At 31.4% G+C, this 11,826-nt stretch overlaps 1 protein-coding gene across 3 annotated transcripts; it reads right to left on the bottom strand.

Annotated features, from left to right (window-relative positions):
* Positions 1–1,634: 1,634 nt before the first annotated feature.
* LOC133674137 (vacuolar protein sorting-associated protein 2 homolog 2-like) lies at positions 1,635–10,490 on the bottom strand. Of its 3 annotated transcripts, none has more exons than XM_062095139.1 (11): positions 10,178–10,490; positions 9,788–9,832; positions 9,611–9,645; positions 9,464–9,514; positions 8,865–8,969; positions 8,697–8,768; positions 7,734–7,805; positions 7,404–7,484; positions 7,281–7,316; positions 7,123–7,181; positions 1,635–1,884 (listed from the first exon to the last, which is right to left on the bottom strand). In XM_062095139.1, the coding sequence occupies exons 1-11, from the start codon at positions 10,209–10,211 to the stop codon at positions 1,869–1,871; spliced, it is 606 nt and encodes a 201-aa protein (XP_061951123.1). In that variant the 5' UTR covers positions 10,212–10,490; the 3' UTR covers positions 1,635–1,868. The 3 variants fall into 3 exon arrangements, with proteins under 3 accessions (XP_061951123.1, XP_061951118.1, XP_061951127.1); XM_062095134.1 differs by lacking the exon at positions 1,635–1,884 and adding an exon at positions 1,939–2,161 and having other exon boundaries at positions 10,178–10,489; XM_062095143.1 differs by lacking the exon at positions 1,635–1,884 and adding an exon at positions 1,939–2,161 and having other exon boundaries at positions 10,229–10,489.
* Positions 10,491–11,826: the final 1,336 nt, after the last annotated feature.

Here is an 11,826-nt window from a genome sequence, read left to right as displayed (position 1 = left end):
TCTTAATCATTGTTAAGTGACGAAGAATAACAGAAAGATGTGATTAGCGTGGTGGAATAAAGGATTTAAATTTATTAAGCAAAATTGTACAAGAGTCTCCATGAAGAACTTATCTAGAGACTTTCCAAGACCAAACAAAAAAAAAGACTTCGGTTATTTATCACACTCTTGCGGCTTGGATAAAAACAAATGTAAGAAAAATAATATTTAAGTGGTTGGAAACTTTCCAGTAATATTATAAAATTTAGCACAACTGTTTAATCCTGAAAAGTTGGGACCTGACTATTTATTTGACATAATTTTTAAATTAAATTATATAGAAATTATTCTGAAACAAATTTTTGCTAAATAAGTCTAAAAAAAAAATTCACCTCAATAATAAAAGGATAATATTAAATAAAAACTTCATTTTCAAATATAAAATTAGAAAAAAAAAACAAAAGAGAGGTTAGAAAAAAAACTTCATATTAAATAATGAAATTAAAATAAATAAAATAAATTTTAAAAAAATTTTATTATATGATAAAAAAAAATGAAAATTAATTTATCATCAACTTAATATTAAATGATAAAATTAAATAAAACCTAAAAAAATAATAGAGAAAGGATGGACAAAAAAACAGGAGACCCAAAAAATTAAATATTACATATTAAATAATAAAATTTTTAAAAAATAAAAATAAATTAGGAGGTTAAAAAACTCAAATGGGTAATAAGAAAAAGCCATGAGGTTGTTTTAAGAGGTTAGATACGTGGGCTTGAGAGAGGCTGAGCCTTTATTTTTTTATTTTTTTAATCTTTTTATAAGAAAATGAACCACATATTGTTTATAAACTAAAATTATTTATTTATTAGCTTCCACTAAGATTCCAACTCTCAACAAATGAGCTACGACATGAAACTTGTTGTCAAACTATTAAAATAATATATTAACCTAATTTATTATTTATATAAACAGTTAAAACCAACCTCATCCATTTTAATTGTATTGATATTTTTTTTTTCTAATGTCAAACAATGCCAATCAAGCACATGAAACACCTACTCTTTTAAGGCAAATAATTTTCTACAATACCAAAATCTCCACACCCCACCTAACATATATATATATATATATATATATATATATATATATATATATATATATATATATATATATATATATATGTTATCAAAAGCTGAGTTAAATTCTGTGTAAGCCGATTGTATTACGTTCCACTAAAAGAATTTGCTTTGTGCATAAAGCTCCTCTGGTTTCCAGCTTGCATTTAACACATAAAATATGTTGACGAAAAAGGGCATTGTTAGGACTAGCCGAGCTTTGAAAAGATGAATTAACATGCTAATTTTGTACTTAATTCCTAATATATACAGATTACTATCTTAAAAAAATATAAAAGATAAAAATAATAAGTACTTTATATTTTAAAATTAAATAAATTAACTCTAAAACTGTTCTAAAAACAAACTTATATTATATTATGTCTGTTGCTTCAACTAACATTCATTTTTTTTTATCTTTTTTATATATATTTATTTTGTTATTGATCACTAACTAAATGCGACTACTTTAGTGTCCTAGTTGTTTGAAAATGTAATATTAATTATTTTTCAAAGTGTTTTTCGCTCGTAAATACATCAAAATAATATTTTTTTATTTTAAAAAAATTATTTTTAATACCAACATATTTAAACAAAAATTATCAAACCACAATTTAAAATGCATAAATGGGAGACTACAAGTTATACCATGCTTAAAACTTTTTTTGTTCTCTTCATGTATTGAGGTGGTGTTTGCCTCTCCAGTGGGATATGGAGGCAGTTTAAGCGTTCTTGGCCTTTCGACCACTCACTCCTGTAACCCAATTCTAGCCCAGAAGAGTACTGTAAAAGAAAGAATTCAGCTTAAAAAATGATGCAGAGAGAACCAATTGCAACTTGCAAGTACAAAATCAGAATATCTTTCAATATACACACTTTTTTTCTCATAAGTAGAATATGTATAACACAAACAATGCTACTAATACTCTTGGCATTTTCATGCATATGACTTTTTGTAAGAATTTACACCCAACAAGATTTTGCTCCAAGTTTTCCTAATTAAACGCGTCTGAGAGAGGCCAATCTTTTTTCAAGATCATCAACATTGGGAGGCTCGGGGCTGCATTCAAATTCAAATAAAAGGAGTTCATTAGGACACCAAACTTGTGGTGGGCAGCAAACAAATACCAAAATGTCAAAATTATTAGTCTAAGTTTTTTCTTTCTTTTTTTCCATCAAAGAACATATCCAGGACACCAAATCATTAGTGATGAGCAAAGACTTCATTTACATCTCCTTGCCGTCAATGGAAAACTTCAGCTTTGCAGAACTTCTGCATTCAGGTGCTGGCTTGAAGCTTTCTCAACAGTCTACTGTTAACGGAGAATGTTTTTATCATCACAATGCCCCATCCGAACCCCATCTGATTAAGTTCAATTGAACAAATTTCTGGACAAATCTCAATAAACACCTATCTCAGATACTTAGCCCGTGAAAGATACCCTTGGCGATGTTCCATGATAAAAGCTAAACTGGTGCCACATCACCTCCCAACGAATTGCACCACATCACTTCCTTACATTCACACCCCACCATAACCACCAACACAACTAGCATCATCCCAATGCACCATGATCCTAGCGGACAATATGTTAATACAAGGATTGGTGGAGACACCAGACCTGTGCACACACATTATAGTCAAAGGCGACAGAGTATTATCCAACATGTCACTCGTTGGGGTAGATTGAGCATATCCAAGTTGATTTTATTAGATTTTTATTTGGTTTCGTAATTGGACTTTGTTTTATCCTATTTTAGATTTTATTTTATTTTAATGGATTGTTAGCTCAATCATCGATAATGTTTTGATTAGGGCTTATAATTATGAAGTTGACATTTCTTTTAATGATTGATTAAAAAAATTGCACTTTTGCGATAGACACTTTCTCCTCTCCTCTCATCTTATTATGGTTCTCCTCTTCAATTCATTGTTGTCCCGCATTAATTTTAGTATCAAAGTCTAGTTTTGGTTGTTTCTAACAATCAAACGATCCAACCACTGAACAGTCACCATAAAAGCATCTATGCCACCCAAACAAGCCATAAAACAATCGGCAACATCAGCCATATATGCCACAAACAACAGGCCCAAACAAACCATAAAATTGCCTATCTCACCCCTGGAACCCCCCTCTGAACAGCCACTCTAGCTAGCTACCCAAACCATAGCAGCAGTGACTGACAGCACCAGCAGCAAAAACACCAACTCCGGCAGCCCCATTGCAGAAGCAATAACCACCACATCGGGCCCAACAGAAACAACACAAGCAGCAGCAATAAACAACCCAATTTTCATGATCCAAGCGGTCTCATATTCACCTTAATCACTCAACATTTTGATTTGTTGAATTTTATTTCTCTAGTATTTCACTTATTGTTCAATATTGTCATTATTATTACTTTTGTACCTAGCAATCCAAAAAAATCTCATCTTGCCCTCTCACTCTTGTTATATTTTTGTCCATCATCTAACTTTGTCATTCATATTTAGTATATAGTTTTTTTTATTAAATGTGGATCGCCTAAACTTATAAAATGTTGTGATTTTTTGTTTGATTGCCCATTTACACTCAATCTATTTTGGTATTGATTAATCTAAAAAAACCAAATTTGACTTTATTTTTTTATTGAGTTTCACTTGATAAGAATTGTTGTCATCTTAATTGCGTCTTTAAACTAGTGTTGCATGCATTTGCATAGTGGTTATCTAAAGCGGGCTAAAAGAGTACGAGGACAACAAGAGTTATACTTTTTAATGTCCAATCTAGAGTCTACATCTATCATGGACCTGACCTTAAATGATGCATTTAAAACCATTCAGGAGCAAGCACAACTCATGCAAGCCTAAATGACCAACATTACTAAGAGAGTTGAGTGCATATTGTAAATCATGATCGGATAAAACAATGATTTAAAGAGGAAAATTTTGTAAATTTTGGTGATATTATTTATAAAATATAAGGAAGTTTCAAATAAATTCTACGTGAGAAACATTAATTTCCGGTATAAATCTCGAGCACAATCAAGCTATTGGAACCAAAAGCGGTAAAAAAAACCTCTGAGGAAAATTTTATGAATAGAAATCTCCAACAAATTAGTCTAAGACCCATAATGATTTAAGTAAATTATATGGCATGCGAAATTTAGATTTTCGGCGTAAAATTATATGATATCCAATTTTATGATATTGAGCGTATCTCCAAATCCGACTGTTGGATCAAACTAAAATTTTACGAGGGGTCTTTTGACATATTTTTCATCTTAGGTTAAAATTTGAGGGCATTGACGAGTCAATACAACAAACTAGAATTGGGGGAGCATTAGTGAGGGTAAAATGATAATTGATCCAGAATTAAACCTTATCTATTGTGCAGCTATTGTTCATGCAGAACAACAGCCAATAAAGGAAGAGGGACTTCATTCTTGTCTCTAATCACTTGAGAAATTCTTTCAAAACTTGTGAAAATGATGCATATTAATGATTTTTTAGGAGAGAAACACACTAGGATGACAATGAGACGCTTGCTTTAGAGGAGAGGAGCTTGAGGGACAAGTGTGGGTGTTAAAGAAGAAGAACAAATTGAAGAGGAACCTTGCAAGAACTCTTCAAATGAACGAGTCAAACTCCAATAAAGGTATTTATTTCAAGATAACAAACTTTGTATCTCGCAAATATTAGTACGTGATGTGCATGATATTGATTTGGGAGAAATAAGACCATATAAGAAAGGGAATGTTAATTTGAAAAGGCATTCAAATTAAAGAGTTTAAAAGCCTTGAATAGGGATATGAATCATATCTAGAGTTTAGAGAGGTATATATAGCTCTAAAAGAAAGACATCACCTTGTTGTAAATAGTTACTACCTCTAAGAGTATTTGTTTTAGGATAACAAACTTTTGTATCCAGCAAATATTAGTTCGTGACTTAGTGATTTGGGAGACTCATGGAGGAGATCTTTTGGGAGAGGAAACATCAATTTTTATGTTAAAAAAAGACACTATCAGGTCGATTAATCAATGTCAAACGTTCAAAAAAAAAACTAGTCTTTACAATAATCTCTTCTTGTACCTAATTGTCCTTGGAAGATGTAAGCATGATTCTATATTTGTGTTTGTTACTTGTTTCTCGCCTATTTAATTCCTTACCAAGACCATAGATACCTCTAAAGATGCTAAATCTTATTTTGATGAAATCATTGAATTGTATGGAAACCTCAAAACCATAGTCTCACATGTGCAATTACTTTTGAAAGGCCCTTTGATATATTGTTGATACCAAGTTGGAATTCTCCAATGCCCACCACCCCTAAATAGATGTTAGCATGATTCTATATTTGTGTTTGTTACTCATTTCTTGCCCATTTAATTACCTATACCACAGGTATATATTTGTGTTTGTTACTCATTTCTTGCCCACTTAATTACCTGTACCAAGACCACAGATACCTCTAAAGATGCTAAATCTTATTTTGATGAAATCATCAAATTGTATGGACTCCTCAAAACCATAGTCTCATATAAGGATGTGTAATTTATGAGTTATTTTTTAAAGACCCTTTGATATATTGTCGATACCAAGTTGAAATTCTCTAATGTGAGCCCCACCCCGAAATAGATAGTCAAACTAAAGAGTTCAATCAAAACTTAGTCGACCTTTTAAGGTGTCTGGTAAGTTACTATAATAAAAATTGAGATTTAGTTCTACCTATGGTTTGCCTATAATAACTCGGTCAATAGGTCTATAGGCATGAATTCATTTGAAGTTGTTCACTATTATAAATCTGGAAAGCCTTTAGACCTTCCCATGTTTATTTTTTTACATATACAGTTCATGATTTGCATGTTGATATCATATAACAGGTTCAAGCAAGTAATGCACAATGCAAACTTCAAGTTGATTTACATAAGCATCGCAATGCATTTAATGTTAGAGATTATATCATGATAAAATTTATATTTGAACATTATCCTCCTAAAACCAATTGAAAATTGCAGGCATGTCATGATGGATTATTCAAAATGTTACAAAGGGTTGGATCAAATACTCAAGTCATTAACAGCCTAACTTTAGTATTGGCTCTTTTTTTAATAAAAGGAACTTGGTTGTCTACTAGTTAACTAGCTTGTGCTATGTTGCGGGTCACAACAAAGGGTTTTTTTTTACATCAACAAAAAATAATACTTATGCATCATTGATGTGTTTCTAGCAACAACAAAATATTAATTCCAAACTCAAAACTTGATGTGCAAGTTAAATAGATGGGGATCATATGTGCTAATAAATGTTTAAAAAATAATTGTTAATGCTAACAAAATACTTAGTTATGAAGCCGAGAAACAAACACAAATTTAGATATTCAATCTGATGTGAACGGATAACTTAAGAGATCAAAAAATAACCCAAACAATAGTTTAAAACCCTATTTGGCTTAAAAATGAGATTTCAAGATGAAGTTTTTTTAAAAAATATTGATATGACGATATCTTGAATCGATTTGTGTTAACTCGTCAAACTTGCGAATTAGGTAGATCCACGTGGGGTAAAATTTTATTTATTTAAAAAATTATTTTTTATTTAATTATATAATAATAAAATAGATGCTCGCAAAAAAAAACTAATAAAACTAAAGAAAAACAATCATGGTTGGTTGCAGAAAAGAATGCTTACTAATATTTTTAAAAGACTGTTATAACCTTATTAAAAAAAACAATGTAAAAATTGAATGGTATTTAATAAAATAATATTTGAAATATATCCTTAATTAATTTTAGAATTTAATAAAATAATACATGTAATATATTTTAAATTAATTTAAAATAAAATAACTTGGAATTCAACACATGCTTACCACAGACTCATGTGTACTGAGGACTGAGGAGTAAGGTACATACAATATCACCAACTTGAGAGTTTCACTCAGGAAGCAATGCCACATACTAATTTTGCTTGGACCATTTTTTTCATTCAACATGGTTAAATAATGGACGTTACTTCAAAGTGAAGTGTTGCATCATACCTTGAAACAGTATTAGGAGCATTCTTTGATGCAATCCGACCTTTTGGAGCTGAAGATAACTATTGAAAACAAGGACCAAAATCACACATTTGATTGGACATCCCAGAAATTAAGAAAGCATAAATTATATGAGACAATTTAATCCCAAAGAAACAAACCTGAGATGCTATGTCCACACCAATCTCATCAAGAACCTACAAGAGATAGTTGAATTAGAGGTGAACTAGTCCCCTTAAAAATAAAACTAAGAACAAAGTAAAATGTTGCTATTGATATTTCACCTGGTTAGTGAGCTCCTCTGTTTCCTCTTCAGCCTCGTCTTTGTCTAAAGTCTCATCAATAGCCTCTGACATCATCTCAATCTGCAAAATATTCAATAAGATATTAGGAATTCCCAGTATAAAGAACTATCTAACAAAATCAGAGTCATAGAGAAAACTTCAGTTTATACAATGACTCAAATCCATTCAACATTTTGGATGCCAAGGGACATCTCGCACATTGTCACAATGATCCGTCCAAAAAATATTGGAATAATCATTAAATTGCTAGAAGAAGAATTGGAACACCAACTATACAAGGAAGAAGTTATAGGAAAGAAACAGAGTTACCGTCATGTCCATTTTTGCTGACTGCATCTGGAACTCTTTGATCACTTTAGCTTGTTTTGCTGGAGCCATTTGCTGTAAAAAAACAAGGTATTGATATTATTTCAGTCGACTAAACAGAATGGTTTAACATATATCAGGAGATTAGCCTTTCAAGTTAAGCACTAGAAGCTCAATGAATTATGCGAGCACTTTGATGAACACACTGCAATCTAAGCAATCAGCTCCATTTTACACCTTTCTACTGCGAAGCAGCACTGGGACACAACATTAGCTCATCTAATACTCTCATTTATATTTTTATGCTATATTTAACGTTTAGCCTTTCAAAATAAGAACTACAAGCTCAATGAATTATAACAGCACTTTGATGAACACACTGCAATCTAGGCAACCAGCTCCGTTTCACGCCTTACTACTGCAAAGCAGCACTGGGACACAACATTAGCTCATCTAATACTCTCATTTATATTTTTATGTTATTTTTAACATTCTCATTCTATCAACACAGTACAAACCAAACAATGGATATGTAGCCATTGAACATGTTACCAGGACAACAATTGAGTATAAATGACTTGAGCTTTATAATGTCTCTGTCAATAAGTAGCTAAAAACCAGATCATAACTTGTACTACTTGGTTTTTCCTTAATCATCTCTAACAAACCATAGCCGACACTAAAAGCAAATTCAAGGGTACATCACTGCTGAACATTATACTGTATCAAGCACTCATAGCGTATGAATGACTCCATTTTAAAATGCCTCTATCCAAGAAGTAGCACAGGACATATCATAACTTAACAGTACTTGATTCTTCATACATTTCCAACGTTTCTTTGAACTCTAGCAGCCAAAGCTTGCAACATTTTTATCACATTATGCATTTTTATGAATGTCTTTCTCATAAATAAGATGGGATTAATGATAAAAACCATTATGCTACAATAGCATCAATATGATACCTTGTTCATAGCCACCATTGCCTTAGTTGCGCCTTTCATCCCAGTAGAAATTGAAGTGCTGGCATACAAAGCCTGTGAACATCGATCAAGGCACTAACATCAGATAAACAAGGACAAAATGCAGATCCTTCTAATCTCACTAACTAGATTTTGTGGATAGAAAGTGACCTGTGTATGAGTAGCAACGCCTCTGATTTGGGCACGACTCCCCTGCAAATTTGTTATTTGTTGCCGAAGTCGAACAAGTTGCCGAGCTAAGATTTTAGTAGCAGCCTATACAAATATTGAGCGATAGTCTTAAATTATAAAGAAGCTATTCAAGAAGAGATCCTCAAAACTGAATCAAGCTAAGATTTCTAGCAAACCAAGTTACTTTTGATGGATCACACGCACACTATCATGCAGTAACTACAGACTACTCAAATTTCTTGAACAATTTTTACCAAAAAGCCTTGATTATCGCAAACCATCTTATTCCCTAAATCTACAATAATTTTTATTTTGCAGTGACTACAGACAAACTCCAATTTGTAAAACCTGATTCCTAACAAGTCTTGAAATCAAAAACCATTTCATTCCCTAAAATCTGCAACTTCTTATAGTGAGCACTTTTTCCATGATATCAAATGAGTTTCATTAGAAAATAATAGTAGCCCAAGATTGAGACCTGATCAAAGTAGGTCAATAATGCAAACCCCAGCCCATGATTATAACTATCTGCATCCGTTGTCCATTTCATAACTACAAAGAACATTTAACAGACTTGCCTCATTTCCAGTTTTTGCTGTTTGTTTTATCTCTGCCACCAATTTCTTCTCCTGAAAATGCATTGCAAAGCTCAGCTAATAGAAAATAAAAATAAAGAGACCAGTAGTAAAATTTTATCCCAAACCATTCTAGAAACAGCGACATACCTCCAACTGAAGAGATGCAATTTCACGTTCAATCCCTGGAAATCAAAAACCCATGATGGGTTTGTTATTCTTTTAACAAAGAATGTTTCCAACCATGCTAATAAATCAATTGACCGAAGTAATCATGCATTCTCCTTGGTAACATTAGACTACAAAAAATTATGACAGCAAAAATACCTCTTGTGGCAACAGTCATTTCTCTCTTGCTAGTCCTGAGAGCCTCTGTTGAATTAAAAAAAAAAAAAAGCCTTCATAAATCTCACTTTTCAATAACTTACAACATATATTCAAAACCCAAAACAAGCAAATTGAGCATCAAAACTAGCAAAGCAAACAAATTAAACTCTGATCCTCCATTCAAAAACTTAAACTAAACAAGAAAATCATTGACAATAGATTATAATATATAAACACCCAGCAACATATTCAAAGCAGCCCTTGAAACCCAAATAAACAAGAGCACCCTCCACTCCATCAAAACTGAAAAAGTTTAAGATTTTACAACACAATCACTAATTTTAAACAAAACCCACTTAAAAATGTCTTTATAACAAAATAAAAAAGTACCTTTAGGAGAAGTTTTTTTCTTGAAGATATTCATTGTTGTAAATACCGAACCTGGTACACAAAACAAACCCGTGTTGTCCTGTAAGAAAGAAAAAACCCTAGCACGCCAGTAGGTTCCCTTCTTCTATGTATGGGAAATGTGTGTTAAGTTAAAGAAAGGAGTGGAAAATGTAGTTAAAGTAGATTTTTTTCCATTTTTTGCTTAATTTTCTTTTCTTTCTCCGTTAAGAAATGGGAAGAAAGATTGAGAACGAGAGAGAAGCCGCTGCTTTGGGGAGCGTGCTGTTTGCGTTTTTTTTTTTTTTTAACAGATATCTTCATCCAAGTTCCAACGGTACTAGACTAACTAGCCGTTACAATTCCCTCACTATAATGCCCTTCGAATTATTTTTCATTGAAAATATTTTCTTATATTTCTCCAATTTCACTTTCTATAATACTTTTTTCAGGATTTTTCATTTTCAATTTGATTCAGTTTTTATTAAAAAAAATAATTAAATCAAATTAAAAAAAAAAACGAAACAGAACCGAAACCGGTTCACAGAACCAAAACCGGTTCAAACCGACCGGTTTCGGTTCGGTTCGGTTCGGTTTTTTAGAGCAAAAACCGGTTCAAACTAGTTTTGATCGGTTTTTTTCAGTTTTGGCTCGGTTTTTTCAGTTTTGGCTCGGTTTTTTTTGTTTGAGCTCGGTTTGGCTCAGTTTTTTCCTGGTTTTTTTCGGTTCGGGTTCGGTTCGGGTTCGGTTCGATTTGGTTTTTCCGGTTCCAGGCTTAAAAAACCAAAACAGAACCGGTCGGTTTTTTAAAAATTTTAATCAATTTTTTTCACAGTTCAGTTTTTTTAGTTATTTTTTTCCAGTTTTGTCCATTTAATCAGTTTTTTAATTTTTTTTGAACACCTCTACTTCTTTCTATAGTTTTTTAAAACACTCACTTTCCTTATCCCTTATGCAAGCGTGTGAGGTAAAAACTTTCAATTCCCACTTTCAATACTTGGGTTCGAGCCTTACATTCTTTTTTATATACATAATTATTGTAACTCTATGGCTTTGAAATTGTGATGGAAATTATTTTTTAAAATATTTTATATTTAAAAATATATTAAAATAATATTTTTTATATAGAATATTAGTACTCAAAATAATTCAAAAATACAATAAACACTAATTTAAACTATAAAAAAATCAAAAATAAAATAAAAAACACAGTCTAATTATATAAACAAACAGTAACGTATGTCAATTTCAAGTTGAGTTTGTGTTGGGATGTTGAGCTTAAATACCTCAAAATATTGCAAACTCATTTCTTGACAATAACTAATAAATTAAAAGGACTAACACATTTATTGTATGTTTTTCACTTGTTTGATTCTTTAATTTTTTTTATTTTTTTGTTTTCGATCTCTATGATGTTGGGTTTTGATATTTTGATTCTAAAATTTTATTTTATTTATTTTAATTCGTAAGAGTTGAGAGAGGAGAGAGAAGTTTTGATTTACCATCTTTCCACCATAAAAAACTATCAATCTTGAAATTAATAAATTTGTATTGAAAGTAGGAGTTCGATTGAGATTGTTTGGGTATTTAATCAAGCCAAAAAAAAAAGTAGATATGGATTGGGAAAGGTATTTTTAATTTATTTTTTTGTG

Source organism: Populus nigra, chromosome 1, assembly GCF_951802175.1.
Source record: "Populus nigra chromosome 1, ddPopNigr1.1, whole genome shotgun sequence".
NCBI classification, from domain to species: Eukaryota; Viridiplantae; Streptophyta; class Magnoliopsida; order Malpighiales; family Salicaceae; genus Populus; species Populus nigra.
The sequence above is the reverse complement of the archived record's forward strand: the minus strand, read 5'-3'. Positions and strand labels throughout refer to the sequence as shown.

What these genes read in the sequence shown, in the direction of transcription:
- LOC133674137 (XM_062095134.1), bottom strand. Translation starts at nt 10,211, where the DNA reads ATGAATATCTTCAAGAAAAAAACTTCTCCTAAAG. An exon ending in AATGACTGTTGCCACAAGAG is followed by an intron (nt 9,646 to 9,787) that starts GTATTTTTGCTG and finishes TTTGATTTCCAG; the next exon opens with GGATTGAACGTGAAATTGCA. An exon ending in GTGTGGACATAGCATCTCAG is followed by an intron (nt 7,182 to 7,280) that starts GTTTGTTTCTTT and finishes TGTTTTCAATAG; the next exon opens with TTATCTTCAGCTCCAAAAGG.